This window comes from Manacus candei, unplaced genomic scaffold, assembly GCF_025592945.1.
Source record: "Manacus candei isolate 608988 ecotype Guabito, Panama unplaced genomic scaffold, ASM2559294v1 h1tg000003l, whole genome shotgun sequence".
In the NCBI taxonomy this organism is placed as follows: domain Eukaryota; kingdom Metazoa; phylum Chordata; class Aves; order Passeriformes; family Pipridae; genus Manacus; species Manacus candei.
Window position 1 is genome coordinate 4,985,595 of NW_026138051.1, and position 24,180 is coordinate 5,009,774.

The 24,180-nt window shown below is 40.4% G+C and overlaps 1 protein-coding gene across 4 annotated transcripts in view; it reads left to right on the forward strand.

Moving 5' to 3' along the window:
* The window catches only part of AFF2 (ALF transcription elongation factor 2), a 336,223-nt gene that overhangs the window by 175,634 nt on the left and 136,409 nt on the right, over positions 1-24,180 (forward strand). For all 4 annotated transcript variants that reach the window (XM_051789008.1, XM_051789018.1, XM_051789027.1 and 1 more), the window contains exon 4: positions 4,490-4,534. In XM_051789008.1, coding sequence (XP_051644968.1) covers positions 4,490-4,534 — 45 coding nt within the window. The remainder of the gene's footprint in view (positions 1-4,489; positions 4,535-24,180) is intronic.

Below are 24,180 nucleotides of genomic sequence, written 5' to 3' on the forward strand. Positions count from 1 at the left end.
TGTGGTGCACACTGGAAGTGATCAATCAAGGCTCATGCACAGGATCTTTTCATGCTGGCAAGTGAAAAATCAATTTGTGTTCGAAGGAGTAAACAGTAGTACAAACTTCATCTCCCCAGAGTCAAAATGGATTCCTTGATAAAGGAGATGACAAGGAAAGCTGAGCTCTTGCTGTATAAACACATAGGTGCTCATATGCAAGAAATGAGAGCGGGTTCCTACATTCATTTTACATGCTACACTTACCTTCTCAATAAAACAAAGACAGGAGGAGGAGATTACTTGTTGGCTGCCAATCGTGCATCAATAAAACCAGGGGGACTGTTCATGAACAGTTTATCCAGATGAAAATGTAGTCGGTCAGTTCTGGCAAAGACATTATTCACTGTGTATTTCTGCTTTATGGCACCACATTTGAATTTTCAGAACTATTCCGACAAGTCTGTCAGAAGATTGTGTTGCTAACGTTTCTGAGAAATGTTTGCTGTCGGATGTAAATTACAGGAAAAGGGGTCTTTATATGATTTTTCTGTGCCACAAAAACAAAATCTGATCTCATGCAGGTTATAAATTGTCCAGGAGGTAAGAGTGGTCAAGGAACTGTTGAAAGAATAAATGGAAGGTTAGATTGACATGACTCATCAGATATTGTAGCAATTTACCCCATGTCATTTGATCTGCAAACCATTATAGGCTACTATTCCCTCCCTCTTAGATTTCTGCCCTGCTTCCCTCCCTTTAAAGTTCAGAACTGAGCCACCCAAACCATGCATTAGACCTTTGGTTCCACATCATTTAAGCTCTTTTCTCTCTCCTGTGAGACCAAAAAGCAAAGAGAGCCTTAGAATACTGTCTTACTGTGACCATCAGACCTTTCCTTTTTTTTTTCAAGCAAATAATATTTAAAAGTAAACATGAAGTGTTTTGATGCAAAAGAGTTTTGCCAGATTAAAAGGAAATTGGAAGATGAGTTCAGTGTAGCATGTAGCTGTTGTGAAATCTTCTTGCTTTGATTGAAGTTTTATTACCTCAGTACGTCTGTCTGCAGCTTATGTAGCGTTCGCTGGTTTTCAGTCTGGGGTTTGTGGATGCACTGCCAGCCAAGAGAAGAGCTCATGATGTGAATTGCCACCACTTGGTCTTGAGGAAACCAAACTCCTGGAATCTGTCCTTCCAGCTGAGTTAGGCCATGCTGCTCACAAAGGAGGAAAAGCACCAAAGGCGTGCACAAGGGCAAGCTGTGCCCTCCTTTTTAGACTCTGGTTACTGATGAAAGCTGAGGAGGAGAGTGGAGGTGTGTGGGGGGTGTAGAATCACATAATGGGTCCTAAAATGCTTGATTTCCATTAGATTGGGAAAGTAGTACTACGGGATGAATCTTGACTAAGCTACGTGGCAGTTTATTAATGGCAATTCTAATAACAGTTTGTTGTAGTGCTAGCACTTGGTGATGAATATTGTATCTGCTCCGTTTTGTTCTGTCCTGATGAATCTATGCTTGGATGCCATGGTGTGCCATGTGGGCCTGCTCACACTTGTTAGCTGAATGCAAGTGTTTATGGACAATTAAACTTGCAATTTTTGATTCACACTTTGAAAGGTCGAGAGGTTGTTTTATCTTTTTTTTTTCTGAGATAGACTGAGTTTCTAATAGATCTGTGCCTTTCAAGTCCCTTAGAATGTGCAACTGCAGCATGAATTTAGAAAAATGGTCTCATTTCTTTAGAAATCCATTAATAGTAATGTACTGAAAGACTCTTACATTGATCTTCTTTCTGATAGCCATGTTGTAATAATTATTCTTTTAATGTTTGCATCAATCTAAATGTTTTCCTCTTTGTGCTAGCTCCTACTTGGATCTCCCTATATGACAATCACAGTACTTTGACATCTTGCATTACTTTAATACCAGTGATTCAAAACAAAGCAATGCCAAAGGGAACAAAAGTTCTGTCAAACCATTAAAATCTTCTTTGCCATTAACGCAATTAAATTGATGCATGAGCATTTAAAGTTATTAGCAAGTGCTACCAGCAGAAGCTGGTTGTGATTGCATAATATATAGTGGGCTTTGTTGAAGTAAAATGGTATGTTTATTTTTATTATTATCATTAGTTGTGAAGTAACGTAAACTTAAACAGGGCTGTGAATTGTCAGAGGACTGTGAGACAAGTAAGAACATGGTCTGCCCTGTATTAATAGCCAAGTACATAGTCATCGTTCTTCTGAACAAAGGAATACACATGGTACCTTGGCTAACCATTAGAGCTGGCATGTGCAATGGGAGGGAGGGATGTTAAATAAGGAGAGGGCTTCTGTACCTCTGCTGCTCTCACTCTTCCCAGTCTGACTCACTCAGCTGATTTTTGGGCTGCTCCTGTTACTGCTGTGAGAAATTTTGTGGTTGTTGTGTACACTGTAAGCTTATTGGGAGAGTATTTGTTTTGTTTTGTCATATTCCAACACACTTATTTTTCAATGAAAAAAATGAGGCGTGTATTAGAGACACATGTGCTCCCAGTGTCCCACTGCACATTGCAGCAATACCCCTGCTTGCTAACCTTTTGATTAACTGTATTCCTCACTGAATGGGCAGCTGGTATGAGGAATGGAAAACACAGATTAGCAAAGAATTCACAGGTATTGAGGGGGAAAGCAGTGATTTAAGTGAAAAGTAGGGAGATGAAGGAGATCCAACGAAGGTGGACTGCATGCCCGTTGCAGTTCATGTTGAGCATCCACTGGCAGTTCTCAGCCTAGGTTTGGTATGGGATTTGAGCTGAGTAGAAACTGGGGACAAAAGGTAAGGCTCTTTTTTTGGTTGTTTAAAGTGATATTATGGAAAATTGCAATCTATAGTAGATAAAAATCGCTAATACCCCTGCAGTGTAGTCATATTCACTTGGGTAATTCTTTACCAAGATACTGATGAACTGTTGGGAATTCAGAGAACTGTGATGAAATAAGCCAAAGGGGAGGAAAATGTTGTTTATCAGGAAAGAAGGTAAAAGTTGAACATACAGCATTTGAGAAAAGTGGAGTATAATTCTGCGTGTCTGTGCAAATGTGAAGGGAAGTAATGAATTACTTTCGAGTAGTGGGAGGAGAAAGGCTGAGGTGACACTGAAAGCAAAATTTTAACCATTATGCTCATAAAGTACCAAATAGTTTACAACACTGCTACATATTTTATTAAGGGAAGGGATGGGAGACCCATTTCCCTACAGTTATTTGGGTCAGACTGGCCATAGTACTAGGAAATATAGGGGAAGTGTGCTACATTAACAGAGCACAAACTTGGTGATCTAATAGGTCTTTGACTTCTGTAGCTGTGTGGATTTATTCCTGAAGCTTAGTGCTGGCTGAAATATGGGTGGAAGGCCATGGTCAGTGCTTTTGGTCAAGCTCTACAGCAGATAAGGATGACAGGGATTAAATTTAGTCATGAGTATCTTTTACCAAACTAGTTAATAAGGGCAGTAAGGTAGAAGCTTCAGGCAGAAAAGTCTCATTGAATATTTATGGCACAAAGGACTTACCTATGTTTTGGTATCTTCCTGAATATTGTCTCTTCCTCTTCTGCTTTTCCCCCGTGATAAGAGCCCATCACAGCTGTCTGCAATTGCTGCAGAATGATTGTACATACAGGTCATGTCTACCTGTTCTTTCTGTAATTGTTCACAGTATTTAAAAGTTTTATGCTCTTTCACGCCCTTAGAATGAGGGATTGTGACAAATGCTGTAAATACCATTTAACAAGTGTTTTCAGTTGGAATATATTAGTAGCACCACCATGTGTGTGCGTGGGTATGGCTGTGTACATAGATATATTGCACCTTTTTAAGGGGAAAAGGAGTAGCTGTCAAGCCTCTCGGGGTGGATTCCTGTGTGCTGTGCAGGCTTCAGAGGATACTTAACCTGCAACAGGCTGATGAAGTGAGGGACAACAAAATCAGCAACCACCCTTATAGTCCAACCAGTATTTTACTACAGTATATGTTTAAGTTTTAAGAGCTGTCTGGGCTGTTAGCCTATTAAGCTGTAGGATAAGATAGTTGATGATAACAGCTTTCTCCTAACTGTTATCACCTCTGTCCTTCGCTGCAGCATGTGGCAAGTTAAACCAAACCTCTCCTTCTCTCTGAAGGCTGCCGATGGGAGTAACAGTGGGATCTTCTTCAATTACAGAAGTTTCAGGCAATTCTAGTGCCAGTTCTCAACTGTGAGGAAATCAGAGTACTTTATTGCTTCAAAAGTGTCGTTAGTAGCACAAAGCAGTGTGCAAGAGAAAAGCAACTTTTGACAAAGTGGGTCCTGCTGATGATTTATGTTGATCTGAACTGGAAAATTTGGTAGGCAGCAAGTGTGGATACAGCAGTCTTCAAGCAGAGGCAGTTGTTTGTTAGCTGTTCACCTGTCTGGTTGTAGTCACTGAACTTTGCATCCAGCACCTGACTAAACATTTCTTTTTTTTGTTCTTTAAACTTAGGTTACCCTTCCCAATGACTCCAGTTGTGTGGAAGAAATACTGCGGGTGAGTAATACCCTTTGCATTTTTATCTTTTGTATAAATTTTAATGCTGTTATTTCATCTTTCAAGGAGAGGGTTTGTAGGGCTGTCTTTAACACTGTAGTTAAATAATAGCATGTCAGTGGGTCTGTATTAAAGAGATACAGCCAAGTAGTAGGCCTGGAGTGCTCTGACTAAGATCAGTTCACCTAATATTCTGCATCTGCCAGCTTGTCTCAGTCAGGATTTACACACGTTCCTGTTCTTTGTTAAGCTCCCAGTCTCTGTGAGTCTATCCAGGACACATTTCTCTCCTACCCTGATGTGTAGCTGCCTTCATTCTCCTATTCACAAACTGACCTACAGTCTTCCTCCTCCCCTCAGACTACAGTTGCTCATCATTCATGGTTTTGTTAAAAACTTACAGACATTTCTTCTGGGATCTCTGGTCAGTGGTTGAATACAGAAAATTACAACTCCAAACTAGGCATGGCTTAATTTCAACAAGATTGTGTAACAAGAGAAAGGGGAGTGTGGACAGCAAGTCGTATGCCTTACTTTAAATGTAAGATGGGCTTTTCCTCAGACACCCAACTTTGGGTTTCTCTCTTGGCAATGAGATTTGCCTGGGGGCAGTTTTGCAACCCACCAGTGCCTTTTTGGGATTTAGGCTTTTATCCTCACGGGTTGAATTTCCCATGTGTCAGAGCTACCTCCCTGGGATTGCCAGGCACCCTGCTGGTTTTTGGTGTAGAAGGGATAAAATTTCAATGGGAATTTCTGCTAACCATGTCCTTATTACTAGGAGCTAGTGCAGCAGACTAACCCAGACCTGAAACTGTGTATAACAGTCATGCCAACTTCCTTGCAAAGACATGGACTTAACTCTTGCTTATAAAATAAAATAAGATTCCCAGTATCCATTGTAATCCAGAGTTAAATAGTTTGGGAAACTTGCTCCTGGTTTGTGCACACACATTGTCTGGGGCTGACAGAGATGTCTTTATGGGTTGGCAGTGTTGCTGCAGAAGTTTGTGGAAGCAGCAGGAAAGCATTCCTGTGCAGACCTGCAGTAACACAGGAGTATCTGCATGTGCACCCAGGAGCAATGAATGCAAGGAAATAAATAACATTTACTTTCAACCTTCAAAGTGAGCAGGGGTTTATTACCTAAAGAACACTAAGGGAGAAAATGCAGAGGAAATGCTGAAAGGCTGTGTGAAATACTTGATATATTTTAAATGTCTTCTTCCCTTGTTTATATATTTCAATTAGGTTCATTACTATATTTGGAATGAATGACTTGTTGGCTTGGGAAAGCAGTTGTTTTCAGTAAACAGCATCAAAAGAAAATGTGATGTGGTGGATTTCAGGGATCAATCATCCAGGTGACAGTTTTAATGGGGAACAGTGCATATAAATCACAGGAAGCAGAAATGTCTTTTTTTTCTAATCAAGAGGAGCTGATCCTATTTCCTCCCCCATGACTGTAATTTGAGTCAAGAAACAAGCAAAATGTCCCAGGCTTCCTTCTGAAGCATGCCAAGAGTGGAGCAGGACTTGCTGTTGCCTTCAGAGGATGGGGATCAACTGCAGAATCCCCACTCCTGCCACTCGTGGGCCATTAAACTCAGAGGAGGGCTCTTGGGGTGGACAGAGCAGGGATTTGGCAGGGATTACATGTCTCTGGGAATATCTCTCACAGGGACAGGTAATGGGCATCTGAAAAAGAGATACAAACAAGCAGATCTTTCTAACTGCTGGCTGCAGATGCCCAGCAAAGACCTGGCTAACCCAGCCCCACCTGACTGAGAATGGGTCAAAATCCAGTCCTCAGGCTCCCCATGGAAGCCCTGTGCCAGGAGATTCAGGCTGTCTGCTCCAGGTGAAAGAATGACCCTTGGTTTCAGCAGAGATTTGAACTTTGAGAACCTGGATTAAGCTCCCAGCCCTGACAGGTACTTTCTGGCCTTTTGGAGCCATTTACATAGGCTCTGAAGAACTTTGGGGAGTGTGGGTCTCAGCTGCCTGATGACAGCTTCCCCAGGCAAAAAAAAAAAATAGTTTATTACTATTGCTGTTCTGTCAGGGATGTTGCAGAGATAAAGACAAAGGATTCCACGACAGTCAGGTCCTGAAGATGGAGAACTGGGCTTTAACTGTGAGTTTTGACCAAGGAAACCACTGGCAGCATCTGCTCTGGGCTGTGCCCTCTGCTTATCCGTGCACCCCAAAGGGCCAGAGGTGCTCTCTCTTGGGGCACTGCATGCCTTGAAGTTAGCTTTTTTTCTGTTTGTTGGGGTTTTGTTTTGTTGTTTAAGTTGAGGAATAAGGTGACTTAGTTTCACCCCTCAGAAAGACACAATTACTCTGGAGGGGTTTTTTGCTAGGCTTTACAGGAAAGAGGTATTCACGCTAAGATCTATGACCCCTGATTTTACACAGCTCTTTTTTTTTAAACTGAACTTGATTAGTGGTTTTTGTAATTGTAGAGGTTTGCAATTCCTAATCTGTCTTCCTTTTTTTTTTTTTTAATCTGGAGAAAAAGGTTTAATTGAGTTTATATTCATAAATTTTCAACCGAGTGAGGGGAAAGGTCTTGACTCCACTCACAACCCTGAGTCTTTAGAGACAAAATTTCACAGTCCTTTAGATTTCCTGAAACACTTAGCTACTTATGTCATCCTGTGTAAATGCTTTAAGGACTGCTCCCAGTACTACAACCAAAGGTTAATGGCAGACCAGTCTCCTGTTGATTTTACTTTTCTAACCAGGCTGACTGAGAAGGTCGTGAAAACAACAACAATAAAATAATAATAATGATCAGCAGCACCTCGTGTACAACTAAGGCCAAACTTGATGATAGTACAGATTTGCATTTCACACAGGTTGCTAATACAGAGTTGAAAGATGAAGGCAAGTACACTGGTGGTCAGTACACTTTTTTTCTGTCCCAAAATGTGTTTGTCTTTTTTTTAAACCAATGTAATGGTTTTAAGCGTGGATAGCGTGGAAGACAGGCAATTAAAAGTATGTGTGTGTAATTCACATTTTATTAATATGGATTTAAATTGTCACTTGCTATGTGCAGCCACTGAAAAATGAGTTCATTGAAATGTTGTGATACGAAGTGCAGATGGGGTGGGAGAACTGACATTTAAAACCAGTCTCCAAAGCTGTTACTTGTGCCACTTGTACCAGTGCTTTACATCAGCATGCCTTGCTGTCACTGCATGTGATGTGAACCATGTGCTGGCCCAGGCATGGGGGGGTATGTGGGTGACACTGGGGGTGAACAAGCAGCGATCCTTTTCCTGTAGACAGCACAGAAGGGACCTTCCTTAGCATTGGTTTACCTCTGGGTGAAGAGTTGATAAGCATACATACAACATCTCCCAGGAAAGAAAGGAAATTTTATTTAACTAAATCTTCTGGAGGACTCGTAGTGTAAATTGAAACTTTGGGCTGGGTGTTTAGTCAATCGATTAGATGTAATCCTGCAGAAGTGAGGCTCTGGTCTGTACACAGACAGCTTTCCTGTCTGTGTTCTAACCATCTGGGCAGGCACTTCTGTCTGGAAATCTGTCCCTACTTAGAGGAACAAAAGAATTCTTGTAGATGCATATTCACTGTAGTAAGGCATCAAGTAGCTAGATGGATTTCTGATGTTATGTGGACAGCTGTGATATTAATTAAAGGCTTTCTAGTCTGGAAGCAAAACAAATCCTAAATATAATTCAGATTGTAATAAGTATAAAAATGACTGGAGTTAAATAAGCCAAGTCTGTAATTTTTATGGTTGTCTTCTGGTGACTAATGACATTGGAGAATATGTAAATTGATCAGCAGGTGAAAATGCCCTTGACTGGACAAATTATGTGTAGTATTACCTTCCTCACACCAATTGAAAGCACTAACAGATTTAATATGTCTCATCCATAGCTGAAGTGAGCTGTTCACATGGCAAAATTAGACTGTAACAGATATAGCCCATTATTTGCCCCTCAGTAATTGTTTTCTCTTCTAAAATGCAAACCAACAGTGAAGAATGATGCTAAACCTAATAACAATAATTGTAATTTGAAAAATACAGGTATGCTGTCCGGCGTGGTTACAAATGCACTTAGTAGCTGACGGGCAGTTTAAATATTTTCATGTGGAGTCTGGGGGCTTGCTGGGGAGGACATGATGTGAATTTAAAATGATTATCCAGACGTCATTGGACAAGTGAATAACGAGCTGACTGGCCTAGTAAATCATGTGAACCTGTCAAATGTGGGAACACGTTGGGGAGGAGATGATGTCAAGTAACAGTAACTTAGCAACCTGGCATTTAGCTGTCCAGAGAATGAGTAAGAGTAGCCACTTTTAAATAGCTGAGTAAATAAATGAATCCCTATACGTCTTAGGTGTGCTATAAAAATAGCCCAACACCGTATGTTTTGTGTCAAGCTGCTTCTTTCTCCAGGATAAGGTGATTTATTATTTCTATTGAAATGAAAAAATGGATTGAAAAGTTAACCCACGTGTAAATGTGGATCTTTGGCCTTTGTCCTTTCTCTGGTGTGCAGCCTTTGAAAGCGTGCAAGGAACGGGTAATAGCCTGCTTTGAGAGGTTTGTTTTTTTTTTTCTTTAGACTTTGCTCATGTACACAGAGATTTGGATGGATAAAAACAATTAATTTCTTAGCAATTTCTAAGCCATTGCATTTTCAGCTTTTTATCAGCATTTTCTCAATGGAGGCAGAACCACTTCCTGCTCTTGCATCAAAATAAATCAAGAGGTAATTCTACTGACCTCTGATCTCATTTGAGTTCATTGAATTCTTCTTCATCCCACACTGGTATAAATTGGCAGCAGCTCCACTTATGTTGCTGCTGCTGTTATTAAATAAAAAGGAGTTACCTCTGCATTACTTTAGGTATACATAAAAGCAGAGACCAGTTCTTTACTCTGATGACTCTCTCGATGTAGTCTCGTTCCATAAAATGGAAATGCTGAGTAGTTCTTTGAGAACAATTCCTTCCTGGTTTGGTAGGTGATCAGCTCAATTCTGGTCTCAGTATCACCACAAGCATTATCACCACAAGCATTCAGCAACAATTCCAGGAAGGTCAAAGGAAGCCTTTTCTCAGCATTTTGTGCACTGTCCAGTATCCACACAGGCAGGGTGAAATCAATAGTTGGAGTCATCTGAGGACTGCCTGGTGTAAGCTTGCAGTTGAAAAGGTTCTTTGGGAGTTCGAGATGTCAGCCTTAGTTTTCCCCAGCCTAGAGCAGACCCTTCACACAGAGCCTGGCCTTGGCCCCTGGGTGCTGCACCTGAGCACAGCAGAACAGCATTATTCAAGTGTTTGGCCATTTCACCCTTACAGGGACAACACTGGGGTGGCACCTCAGAAGACAGACACCTCTGTATTAACTTGAGGGTGCATCACGTCGAGAGCTCAGAGCTAACTTTAGGCTGAGTGGGAAGTTGGTATGAGTCAGTGCCAAGTATTTGGCTTAAGGCAGCTGGTTTTGTGGGCCACTGGCATGGCACAGGTTAGGTATGAGAGGAGTTCACTGGTGATGTAGATATATAGTATAAATCTGCTTTGTGCTGCCAGATGAGCGCTGAGCAGGCTCCTGCTGTTGGGGAGGTGACAGGGAGGAAAGGTTGACTGTCTGATCTGACAAATGTGTGTGGGTGTGCAGCGTTTCCTGTATTCGAAAGCTGGTGTTTTGCACCTGCCTGTTACAGGGATAAATGCCTCTTCAAGATGTAAGGCAGCAAAAGATTAGACCTTTGTCAGGACAGACAAGCAAGGTCTGATTCCAGCTTGCAGGCACATTTATCAAATAAAGGTTTTATTTTCATAGCAGTATTAAATAAATTATTTAGTAAAGAACTTTGAAATGTAAAATCTGATCATTATGTGGGTCTATTGCAGCCTGTCTGCACTGTAACAATAAAAAAAGATTACAAAAGGTATTCAGGAAAAGAGAGAGAGAGATTGCCATGCACCTATTTCAAACTCGCTATTCAATTCTGTTTTCTTATCTCCTTTACCATAATATTTTAACATATATTTTTGTACTGCCAAATTGAAATATTGCTGATTTCAGTACTGTTATATAATTCTGCTGTCATTGCCAGATTTACCATTGCTACTAAAATTACTGTAAAAACAGCTGACATCACAAGGGTTTGGACATGTATTACTGCTCCTGAAGAGAAAGAAAGTAATCCCATGATAAATGATAAATGAATGACTGCCAATGAGGAAGAGAAGCTTGTTTTCCAAGCTCTTCAGCATCTCTTTTGTATGAAAACAAGCACTTCTAGTTTTTCTTCCTTATTGATAGTCAGCTCAGAAACAATCTACTATGTATTGCAACATGTTACGTCCTCAGCATCCTCACTCTGATTCAGCACTCTGTTATGATAGAAATAATTACATATTATGAAACAATACAAAGTAATTGTTTTAAACCCAGTTCAAACAAGAAAGTAATTGAAGCAAAGTCATTGTCTTAGAGGAAAAGATAGTAAGTTTTCCAGCTTCTGTGGAAGATCAGATGCACTCTCTGCGGCACTTAAAAGTATTGGTTATTTTTTCAAATACCTCTTAAGTTTTTTACTTCCAGAAATAAGTGAAAGAGATAAAAAAAATCTGGGAAAGCAATTTGATGGAATCTTGTAGTTGAGCAGAAAGTGTCCTAAAACTAAGATTCCTACTCCCAATTTGGAGACCCATTGGACCTGAATTCTCATCCCTTTTCATCCTTGTAAATAAAGAGTAACTCCCTTATTTTTGAGTGAAAGAGGTAGAGAAAACAGACCCAAGGAATCTGGGATGTCAGATCAACTTTGACCTTTTGTATGCTCCCATGAACAGAAAAAGGGCCCAAGTGCTGAACTCAGTGGAGAATTTTAAATGCTACAACACCAATAGAGTGTTTGGCTCAAGCTCCCTTAAGGACCTTGAGGGCTGCATGAGTTTATGTTGTACAAAAACGTGATTAAGAACTTCAGAGCCTGTTGTGTGTCTATCCTTGAGTGCTGCTGCTGATTCCAAAACTTCTGGTAACAGCTACAGCACAGTCTGCAGTGCAGCCAAGCAGAAAAGCCATCTGAAGCTCCTGTACTCCACTTACACAGCTTACTGCCAGAGTATTAAACAAAAAAATCTAGTCCTATTTTGAGATAGAGGTAGTAGAATATTTCTCTGGTCTCAGATTAATCATTTCTGTTATTTCATCTTGTCCTGTCAAAATGAAACATGGTTAAATATGGGCACTGAGTGTTTAAACTGCTAGCAACGTTACCTTTCATTTAAGTAGATTAATAATGTGTACTCTACATAACAAATTGCTTTAGGCACAGAATGAAGACATTGAAAACATATTAAAATCGAGTTAGGCTTTCTGAAATGAATGCATGCTTTAGAAACAGTCTTGCTTTGAAATGTCTGTAAGATCTTCTGTGTCTCTTTCTTTCACAAAAGGGAAGGGCTCCATTTCTGCAGCCCTGAGGGCAAGTGTTGCAGATTCAAATTTCTGGTAGGAAGCTTCCCCATAAGTTAGTGCTGCTGAGGAAGCTGGTGGGGTCCATGAAGGATAAAATGGCCATATGTGGTTAGTCAAGAAAAATAGAGTAGGAAAAGGCTAGGCAGACTTGCGGTGTCCAAAGGAACACTGGGCTGGAAGATGTAGCTCAGCAAATCTTCAGAAAGAGTTTCAAGAGCTCACCTCTTTGAAATTCTCTTCTGACGTTGGAGCTGGCCACGACAATCTCAAAACCTTTACAAAAATAGCTGATGGTTAAAAGAAATATATGTGAGGAAAGGACTAGGGAAATTAAAATAATGGACCAAAAAGAGACCAGACGCTTGAGACCTACTCAGTTTTGCTGCTTTATCTGCACTCACATGTTGCAACTTTTGATGCTTTACTGCTTTGTGCTCTGAGAAAGAAAGTAAAGAAAACAGGACAAAAATGACACCTGGAGCAAACGTGAAGTTTCAACTTTGAATCTCACTGTTGCTCTCAGAGGAAATGAGAGGTAGTGTTGTTACAGCAGATACCAGGAATACTTGTTGCCAGTTTCTTAATGTGCTGCAGTCTAAATTTAACCAAAAGTCACTCCTAATCTCTTTTTCATAAGGCAAGAAAACAGACATGAACTGACTTATAGACCAAAAAGTATTTATTTTTTCCCGAGAGAGCTCCTGGACAATCAGGTGGACTTTTCCTTGGGCAGTCATGGGGTGACACACAGGCTTGCTGGCCTCCATGGGGCTTGTGGATGGGATGTGGTTCATCTTCTCATCTCTTTGAACACCTTCTCAATAAGTGCTTGAATACATACACTCAGATAAAACATCTTACCTTCAATTTTCCTGAATAACCTTGAGATTCCCCTTTGCTCCACAGTGTCTCCTTCTATGAAATGGTGAAATAGAACCTCACCCACACCACCTTCATTAAAAGTTAAATCAGTTACTAGCAAAGTGCATTGATGTCCTCAGCTGGAATTACTGGTGTGATAATTGGGCAAAAGCAAGGCTCAATCAGATATTTAAAATTACCCTACATACTGTGAATTATCCATTTCTATAGAGAATTTCTAACATTTCTGTAAAGAAAGCATGTCACTGAATTAAATGTTCAGAGAAACCTTACAAACTTCCAATCTATTTTAGCTGTATATTTCACATTGTGCTTATAATTGTGTTTTTATTGAATATATAAGTTCCTTTGAATTTCTTAATACAGTACATGGGTTTTAATAGGCATTTGAGAAGAATGCATACTGAGGATGGGTGGCACTTTTGAGGGTTTTCAAATTGTCACAGTAAAATTGTCATATTTGTTTAATTAGCCTGTAGGTCCTGCCACATCGATTTGTCAGCTGTGTAACAATATCTTTGGATACTTAGAAAAATCAGACCAGAATGCCTTTTTTCTTTTCTTTTTTTTCCTTTTTTTCCTTTTCTTGAGGAATTTCTCACATTTCTTTTTGATTTAAAAACAATCATACAGGCATCCAGCCTTGAAAAAGTCAGCAGACAAAAATGTCAGCTTCTAACATTAGAAATGAAGATGCTTTTATTAGTTCAAGGCATTGAGGTGTTTGTTGACCACTGTTCAGAGGCAAGGGGAAAGAACTGTCTACAAGCACAAATCTGAAGGTCAGACCTAAGTGCCCAGATTTATATTTTTTCAGCATTCTGCATACACTGTGTATTCTACCTGGTGCAAGTGTTACTGTATGGCCTGCCAGGGCTCTGGTGAGACTGTCACTAGAAATCCTGTTATCAACGCTTTGCAGCTCTTGTTTAAGTGTTTTGTCTATTCCAAAATTTCTGTGCAATGTCTAAGTAAATATTGTTTGGGGGAGGTGGAAATACCTGCTAATACTTTGCAGGGTAAAACAGGAACAACATGGACACATATGGGCATAGGAGACTTCACTGGGTTGCTAATGGGGTTAAAAATGGTCAGGGTAGTGTTCATTGCATTTGCTGCTGGTTGAGTGGGTGATTTAAGGCATGGACCAAATTTCACCTCTGGAGCCAAGATGGAAAATGGCAGGCACTGATCTCTTGTCAGGAATGCTGTGAGATCTTCTGATGGAATTTACTGCACAAACCCTGAGTGTTAAAGGCCCCTTTGGGCTTTGTAATCCATTAATTTCTTTGCTATGGGTATATCCTACTAAAGGATATGTTGTTTGTGTACACCAAGGTACTGTAACCTTTAAAAGTACTCTTCTGAGCCTCAGAAAAAACCCACACCGTTTGTGTTTGGTTTGCAGGAGAACATTCCCAGTAGTGGTTTTTAATTATTTTTTTTTGTTGTTTAAATCAAACCAATTAATCCCTTCCACTTATTCCAGTATTTTATCATTTCTAAGCTCTTGAGTCACTAATCTTTTCAACAAGAGGTCTGAACTGCCAGTTTATCTGAAAAAGTATTGTTGAACCAATCAAATGAAAACTGGTGCTCAGAGTTTTTTTTGAAGAGCAGCCCCTTGCCATTCCTGAGTTCAGACAAAAACAAAGAACAGGGCTTCAACACTGAGGCGTTCGCTGGAGGCTTCTTTCCATGAAAATAGTTATCACTTCTTTTTTCCTTGGCAATTGAGTCATTGTTGCTTTTAAAAGAGGTTGTCATGATCTCCTCATTACCATTTTTCTTAATATGATAAGTGTAAAGTACAAGAAAGCTATCATGTTTGAAAGGATACAGGAACCCTAAGGAATGTTGCACTAACTGCTTGTGCTCTTTGAAAAGGCTTAGACTGGGAATTTGACTAAATGTATCATTCTGTCTGCTTTGCAGCAGTATTGTCTTTATAGAGTCTTTCACTTACAACACAAGTTACCCTTCAAAAAGAATGCCGTGTTACTGCATCCAGCCTTTGTATGTCTCCAGCAAAGTGAGATCAACAACTCCTTTTGGTAGTTGCTGGAACATAATAATACATTGCACTTTGAGCAAAAAAAAAAAAAATATTCTTTGGCAGGTTTATTCCAGTTCATCTTTGTTTGGTAACTGGTAATTGTCAGTGTTTGACACCAGCTGGAGCTGCAACTATCACTGACTGCTTAGAGCTAACAGCAGCCATGGGTCTACTGGGTGGTCTTTTCTTGGGCTTGCTCCAAGTTTGTTCCAGATTGTTCATACGACCCCTGATAAACTTTTACTAATGAACAGTTTGCTATTCCTTTTTGGCCATCTAGAAGTCAAAAAGACGGTACATGTCATCGTCTAGTAATGTAGATATATGATTTCTAAATGCTAGAGCTCCAAACTTACTGCCTTTCAGTGCTGTGGCTTTTGTGTCCTGTTCATTGATTTTCCTGTGGGAAAAAAAGTAGTGTAGTGTTTGGAGGCAGGAAGGTTATGGACTTTGCCCTTTTTCAGCCCTGTTTTTAGGACTTAGTTTGTTTCAGTGTAGTTTGCTGTCAGAAGTTTTTAAAAAATGCAGACACAGGAGGAGGATATATCAATCTGGTATAGAGTCAGAACATGCTGATTTCAGACATTAGGACTGCTCCAACATTTCAGACATTAGGACCAAGCACCCTCAGCTGTCATATGTCTTAGTGGCACTCCCAAGTATTTCATATTTCCAACCTCAAACTTACTAGCTTTGTAAGAAAGAACACGCTGGGAAATGAGGAATCAAATTCATGCAACAGTGGGAATCTGTCTACCAGAAAAACTCTGAAGCCTCCATACCTTAAGGGAGATCAAAAAAAAACCCCTCAGCATGTTTTGGCTTCGGTTTTCTTTACTCTTTAGGCTGGCTTATTTAGGTAAGGCTGACATGCCAAAAAAGTATATGTTGTATCAAAACATCTTCTATAACATGCATCCATTTTTTCTGCACCTGTTAGCTTAGCAGGCGTGGATCAAAGGGGAGTGTTGGCATGATTTACAGGACACACAGATGCAGGAACAGACCTGCTTCAAGGCACAAGTGAGGAAAAGGAAATCTAGACTGAAATGTTTGTTCTTTTCTAAAGGCTAAAATTACTATAATAAATGCCAGGTTGCATGAGAGGGTTTCAGGTGTCTGCTTAGGTCTTTCTGTAAGAGAAGAGAATTAAAGGGTTGAGCATGAGAGGCAGCAAGGGCTCTACCTCTCTGTTACAGGTGAGAACCCATAGAATATTCTTTGGTGAATATGCTAAGATTAACCTTACAAAAGGTGACAAAATTAGAGGATCCAATGATCCAGGGCTTGCTGAATGCCAGTCAAACTGGGTACGTTGTCCACACAGGATTTTCCAGCCAATATTCCCTGTTCCCAATTTCCAGCCAATATTCAGAAGTTCCACCACTGCCCGAGACATCACATAAGACAAAAAAATGAGGCAGTTTTTGCCCCCAGAGGATTCACAGTTCCTGATGCAGGCACTGGGAAGATAATCATGATCCTCAGGGGAAAGTGAATTCTTCATACGTGAAGGGAGAAGCAAGTTCTCAACTGGGACACTTGGTAGGGAGAGCATCACATAGATGAGGAAAAGGAAATGGTGAAGAAGGGCAGGTTTGAGCTTTTCTAGGTGTTCAGTGTGTCTTTGCTTCAGCCTCAGACCGCTATTTTAGCGGCATTACAGCTGAGGTGTTGATGAGACTGTGTAAGAACAATATTAAAAACAAATGCGACCCTGGCACACCCACTCGGGAAAACCCAATACTGCTGCAATACTGCTTGTGTGGTAAGCAGAATGAGGTCTGGCAGAGTCTTGCTTTTGAAGGCAAAAAAATGGCTTTTGTAGAGGATTTCAGTGTGTATTGTACAGCAGCTTCATTTCTTTGTATTTGATGAGTAACAACTTAGAGTCCAATCTTAACGAAAGCAAATCATGGCTTATACAAAAACATTTAGCTTTAAACTCATATAAATTGCCTAACTTGGTTTCTTATTTTCCTCCATGCGCCGTCTTGGATAGTTAATGCTCTTGTTTTAAGTCTAAAGCTGGTGTCTTCTGGCACAAGTTAATGTTTTTAAATTCCTGATGATTTTTTGACTCAGCTTCATCATATTCTCAGGATTTAAGTTTTATGCTGGTTACATGGGTCTAAAATATAAAACTTAAACAGTTTCTGTGCTAAACCTACTGAACAAGAAGTTTTGTAGTTTAGCAATTTAATTTTACCTGCTATGGAATTTGGAGAATTTTTTTTCCCTACATTGGCATAAGTGGCTCCAGAAACTAAATGTGTTTTATAATAAATTGCATTGATAAGGTCTTGTCCTGTGACTACATAAGTCACTGTTGTATTTTGTATGAAAAAAACCATGAATTGATTATATATGACAATGTAAAGGAGATGATGTAATGTATTGTATAAATGTGCACAGTGGAGTGCCTCAGGGTAGTCTTGTTTTGTAACTGTAAATTATAGTTCTGCTCTCCTCTTGGTGTGAACCCTAAGTTTCAGAGAAGAAAACAGGCGATTCAAGACATGCTTTTTTGCTTGTGAAGCTCAGGATGGATGGAACAAATTACCAGATTCCCTTAAACAAGTGCCAGCAGTGAATAGTTTCAAAACACAGTTGCTTATTTACTTGGAGAATGGGTTTTTTGCCAATGTTTTTTAAATTGCAGAGATGAAATTATATGTTGGTATTAGTAACTTTTGAAAGAATTAGCTTTTTTTATGACTTATTGTGCCTTTGTTTATATTATGCTGTTGTAGTGCCAGGATGTTCTGTTGCATTTAACAGTTCAATGCATACTTCCTATCTCTTGGGGCCCTCATGAAAATTAAACGCGCCATCCCTGGGGATGGTTACCAACAAGTATGATTTTGAATAAATAAAATCAATGGGATATGGCTGTGCATCTTGGGATGAGGAACTGGCAGGAACAGGAGGTATTGCTTTGGCCATACTGTCCACAGCAGGGCTCTGGTTCTGTGTATTGGGCAACAAAGCCATTAGTTTAGTTACTGGGAGTGACAGCTGAAGGATGCCTGGCTTTCTGGAACTGGGTCCTGTACATGTGACTGCAAGTACCTGAATATTTATGGGTGTATCAGTGACTTGTAGGACTCTAAAACTGGTGTTAGCTGGTGCTAACTGAATATCCAGTTCTGGATGTGATATTAGACAGAAAAAGCTGAGAATTAGTAAGTATGGAGGATCAGGATTTTACCCTCATGATTGCTCTGGTGTTTTTGAAGTGCTCTGTGACACAGCACCAAACTGTCTGTAGCATCCCAGGAGAGCGGGACCTCGAGTCTGACCCATTCTGACAGTTCCGTGTTCCTGACCCATCAGGTCTGTCCAGAAGAACAGTTGTATGGAAACAGGGAAGCCTCACGTGGCCCAGCATCTCACACGTGCTTGGCAAAGCTTCAAAGCTTTGGTCATCCTCTCCTTGCACTGAGCCACTATGGGCTGACCTTACCAAACCCCACATATTCCTGCAGGAGACAAGACACCTCCTGCCTGTCTTGGATGGGGAGTTACATTGTTGAGTACAGGCCTGTCTCCTGATATAAAACTAACTTGTCAAGAGAGCTATTCCATGTGCTTCCTGTAAGGCCCTGTTCCTTTTTTACCCAGTGTGAATTTTTTGGCTGATTATGTTCTGTGAGCTCCCATGTCCTTCCTGCACTCTGCTCATACAGGTAACTTTGCCTGGCAAGAGCAGGGATAAAGCTGCTGCAGGTCTCTTCTTCTGTGCAGTTCACCATAATGATGTTTTCATAGTAGGTCCTGATGGGGATTGTGATGCATGTCCTAAAAATGCCAAGAACATGTGAGAAGGTGCTCAAGGACACAAAACTTGCTTGGGATTAAATTGAAGGATTGTCCTGGGCAGTGTGAGCCACATTCAGGACAGTTGCTGACCGTATATATTTATAATCTTCCTGAGGTGGACCCTGAAGGAAATATCCAACCTGTTTAACAGAGGAACCTCAGGAGTGAACTGTTGTGTGCACAGTGTGGACTGTTTGGGCCCAGGGCCCAGCAGGAAGCTAAATTTGACAGGATAGACACACTATTATATAGGCTATGGTTTCCTTTAGGATTGTATCCGACTTGTTAAATTGGAATCTGATGGCGAGTTCATGTGGTGTAGCTTCATTACTCTCCCCCTAAAACAGCTTCTTGGGCTGAGATACTTTCTCACTATAATATGGAGCATTGTTTTTCTTCACATACACAAGATTGGTTAGAGAAGTAAGCACATCAATCATGATTTACTATTTTTTTATTGTCTTGTAAATGCTCTAAGCAAAGAATATGAGTGTTATTAGTTATAAAAGCTACAGCATGAGGAAAATATATTGGAAAGTTTGAGGTATACAGGAGTCAGAGAGTATGGAGAAACTCAGCAGAAAAAGAAAATGTCCATATTTCTTTGTGGATTTCCAAATGTTAACAAAGTAGGAAAGGAAAACATATGTTGTAAAGTTTATAGTCAACCTCTGTTGGCTTCTAAAGCAATTTCTGTATTCATTTTCACTGAATATCATTTTTGTCTGTCCCCTTCTTGTTAATATGGAAAGGAATAATAATTTACCATCCCCAGTTGGCAAAGGGAACTTATTTGTCGTCACTGATAAAACCCACAGGTGAACGCTGTGGTTTAGGTTATGGTCAGGGAAATGGTTACTTTTTGTAAAATAAATTCTACTTTTTCAATAATAAACTCATGCATTTATTGAGTGTATTTCCAAATGGATTTCAGGCAGGTTTTGGTACAGCAACAAGATAAATTCTAGTATGACAAAGACATCATTGCAGATGCCACCACATTGTTCCTTCAAAAATATGTACTGGGCACTAGCCACTCATAATAAATTTGTTAAAACATTTGCATGAGGAAGGTGTTTCCTGCCTTAACATTCATACCAGAAAAAAATTGCTTTCTTTGGAGACCATCACTGAAGTCTTTTGGTTGTTTTTTTGGGTTTTTTTCTCTTACAGGCAAAAAGGTGTGGTATCCCTTTGATGATGAGAATTTTTTCTAAATGCTGAAACATGATAATCAAATGTATATTCATGAATTTATCTATCATGTCCCTGTTAATACTGGCAATGTGTCAAAATCCCTTCCTAAGGAAGCCTTTAGCCCAATATAAATCAGGCCAGATTACTGATCAGGATGTTCCCAACTGCTCCTGAAAATTTTCCATTCCTTCATAAGGAATATGAATGAAAACGACCCGTTATCACCTTTGTGTTCCTTTAGGGTTTAGTGTCATTTGCTTGTCCATTTATAAATATGTGTCTATATATTTATTCATTCATTCCTTATCCTTTCTTTCAAAGATGAAACGGGCTGAGATGTTTTTTAATTCAGTATGCATCACACACTTAAAATGTGGCTGCCCCTCATGCATTACTGGCTTCCTAGCAGATAGTTTGATCAGGTTTGTATAAATGCAGAAACCAGAAAGATGCTGTGAAACAAGACACGCTTTTTACTAAGGTTGCATTGATAAATAGTTAATAAAACATTAATAAATCATTAATAGAGTCTTTAATAAATGGTAAATCACTTGGCTATCTTTATTCCATCAAGGCAGTAGGTTGCTTAGCACCAGCTGTAGCATCAAGTTTGTAATAACCTTAGAAAATCTATTCATCACATATTAATTTTTTCTGAATGCAACTTTAACATACTATGTCACCAAAAACTGGAGGAAGTTTAAAGCAACAGATTCAGCTGGGAGTTAAAAGGATTGAGAAGGGCATTTGACAGAGAGAATACTACAGATAAAGTCTCTTTAGCAGCAGTGGCCTCACATTGCATTTACTGCTGGTGGTGTGTGCGGGGCTGCTCCTCCTCCTGCTCCACTGGCTGCCCTCTAATGATCTGGGCAAAGTGTCAGTCCTGAGACTGCCTTTGTGGCCACAGAAGGAAAACATCAGGATTGTTGCTTTCTTCTGCTGCTTTTTTGTGAATGTATCCACAAGAGAGGCAGTAAGGATAGGGTTTGGCCAACAGAGATCTGTCAAAACTACAGAACAAGAAAAAGGGCTGGGAAAGGTCTTAGAAATCTCATCACCTACTATGCATCCCAGTCCCAATGTAGGAATCAATTCTGCCTAAGCCATTCCTGACTGATGTGTTCTAATCTGTTCTTAAGTGTGTTCCTACACAGATGGAGTCTGTGTAGCTCTCTGAGCAATCTATTTCAGTGCTGCAGAATCCTCACCATTAGAGAGCCTTTTCTTGCGTCTAACTGGAATTTTTCTGGCTGCAGTTGAAGTTCATATCCACCACAAAACTGGAGAACAGATTATTCTCTCCTTTAGGAACAGATCTTTCTGTAATTGAAGACTGTTCTCATGTCTCCCCTCAGTTCTCCCAAGGGAGGTAGCATGAGCCCTGTATCTTGGGAGACTTCAAATTAGATCAGGCTAAGCAGTTTAGAGTGCACCGTAGGAAGGGAAGCTGCCTCTGTAGGAATGCAGAGTACACAGTCCTGGTTCTTTTTTCCATAATGACCTCTTAGAGCCTGGCTCAGTGCTTTTATCTGTACTTAAAAACATGGCACACTTTCTTTTGAACGAGAAGGAAATGATGGAAAAAATGAAATACAGAGACAGGAAATAAATCTTGAAGGCAGCTATTAATTTTAGGGACTGGTTTTGTAAAGCTATTTACCATCTGCCCCATATCCCCCCTACTCAGTTCTTTAGCTCTGACCTTTTCCTTAGAAATTTACAAGTTTGAATCCTTCCCCAGTCCTCTCCTTCCATTTAAATCATGATTTGGCTTTGTACCTCTGCAGCCCTTAGAAGGTTTGCTTGGGGTATTTGTATTTTGGGTGATTCATTAGGTCATGTCTGCATGTGTCCTTCTTAGTTACTCACCTGAGGGCTTTTATAGCTGAAAAAGCAGACTTAGCTGAAGAGACGAGCGTGCCTAGCTCTAATAAACAAAACACATGGACTCAATTAAAACAATGTTTAAATAATTTTCAGAAAAGGAGGATGCTTGATGTTACTACATCAGAGGACCACAGTGACTTCTAAGCCAACAAACTGTGCAGGTTTACTTTCTCATTTAATCTCCAGGTCTATAAAAAAAATGCATGCTTCCATAGCAGTCATCTACTCACTCCAACAGTTAACATGATTTTGGAATTACTTTAAGTCCAAACCATGTGAAAATAAATCCTAACTCAATTTTGTGGGATTACTTTGTTTCCATTAAATTCCTCTTTAAAGCATTTCATATGCTCGGTTTTATTATTTTTACTTCCAGGAATTTCTAAATACTTCCAAATTTGGATTGATTAAAGTTTTTTAACTTTTCCTGGAAAAAAAAAAAAAAGAATGCAATTCCCTGCCTGCTTTCCCAGATATTTACAAACCAAGGTGGCTACAGACACATCTTAATGGATACATGCACAACACACACGCTGTCTGTGTGGCTCTTTGTAGTCTTAACATATTAGAAGGTAGATATATCAGATTTCGCAAGCTAAACAAAATAGATCTTAGCCAGTACTTAAAGATGAGGGACCTTCAGAAGAAATTGGGGCATAGCAAAAAATGGTGAAGTCACGTGGATGATTAAACAAATGACATCCTTTCTTCTGATTCTCCAGGGTAATGTGCCTGTGCTTAAGGAACAGAGTAGGAGTGAGCTAAGCAGACAGTCACACCCCTGCAGGATGTGGGGTTTTGACCCTTTCCTGGCAACTGTGCAGTGCCATTTTTGGGTGTCATTCTGTAGCTCAGCAGGGCTCTGCCCGAGTGGGATGTGCAGCTGTGTGGTGGTTGGGGTGGGGCTGCTGCTGTGACATTTTTCAGATGAGTAAATTCAAAACTTTCTCTACCATCATTCAAGGTTCTTTGGTCAACAGTGCTCTGTAGGTAGATGTAGGTATGTTTCTTTAACCAACTGTATACTTTCTTACTCCTTCCACACATAGTGTTTGCTTATACACTAATGCTTGTGCTGTTTTGCATGTGTGATCCTATCTGGAATTTTCTGTCCAATAATTTTTGTTGCCGTGATAATTGAAGTGAAATGCTTCAATGAAACTAGCTTGTACCTTTGTAATAGACCTTGATGCTCACAAGGTCACTGTAAACACATAGATTGGATAGTCATAAACTCTCTGAAGCTGACTTTTGCTTCTGACCTGAGTGGAGTCAGGATTTCATACCTTGTAATTGAATTTCCTCAAATAGCAGACTCCTTTTCCCTTTTCCCACTATTTTATGTTCAGGTGTCCCCTAACAGGGAGATGACTAGGTTTGCTTACACTTTAATGTGCCAAGTGGGTACACTGTGGATACTAGATGCATTTTGACAGTGAATATTCTGAAATGTTTGCTGACATCACCTTCCCATGAATCCCAGGCTTTCTGTACAGCCTTTTATCTGTGGCCAGGAAGAGACTGAGGTCAAGCCTGTAATTGCAGTTCTAGAATATGCTTAATTTCTGCCTTCAGCTGGACTGCCTGGCCCTCTTTTAATTATGCAATGCAGTCTCTGTTTCATCGTTTTGCTATGAAGAGATTTGCCACAAAGCAACATCTATGGCGTAGGTTTTGGCAGAAGCGTGCAGGATTTGGATTATATTATCTCACAGAAGAGTTCACCGGATGCTTAAATCTTTTTCTGCCTTCCCCTGTGTGGAGGTCAGACAATCAGTGCACTAGAACAGTGCGCTTCTTGTCATGGCACTGGGCTGCTGCAGCCTCTCGCACCGGGAGGGATGAGCTGTTCACCAGCTGCTCCTTTCCTCCTCAGTGCCACAGTCTGGGCTTTGTGCAATGAAAACGGGCCCTGGGTTTCCACAGCAGAAACCCAGAAGCTCTTTCAGGAGCACAGGCATCTGCACCTCCCCTGTCCCTGGGTCTGCCCAAGGCTGCGCTGTGCGTGTCCATGGTGCTGGACCAGCCCTGCCCTCTTGCCTCTGCCAAGGCTGGTTGAGGGTTTCTCTGCCTGGTAGTTGATCCTGGGTCATGTCCCTTGCATGGCTCAGCCAGCCCTCACTGCAGTAGCAGCGTTGCTGAGGGTAGAAATTTGATGGGCCAAAACCACTAGTGCCTATCAGGAGCTGGGGGAAGTTTATATGTCTGCCTGTCCCCCTGACTGAGGACTGTGCTGCATAGTTTTCCCTTCTCTCTCCTAACCTTTTTATGACACATACTTTGGGACAGATAACTGAAGATCTGAAGCTT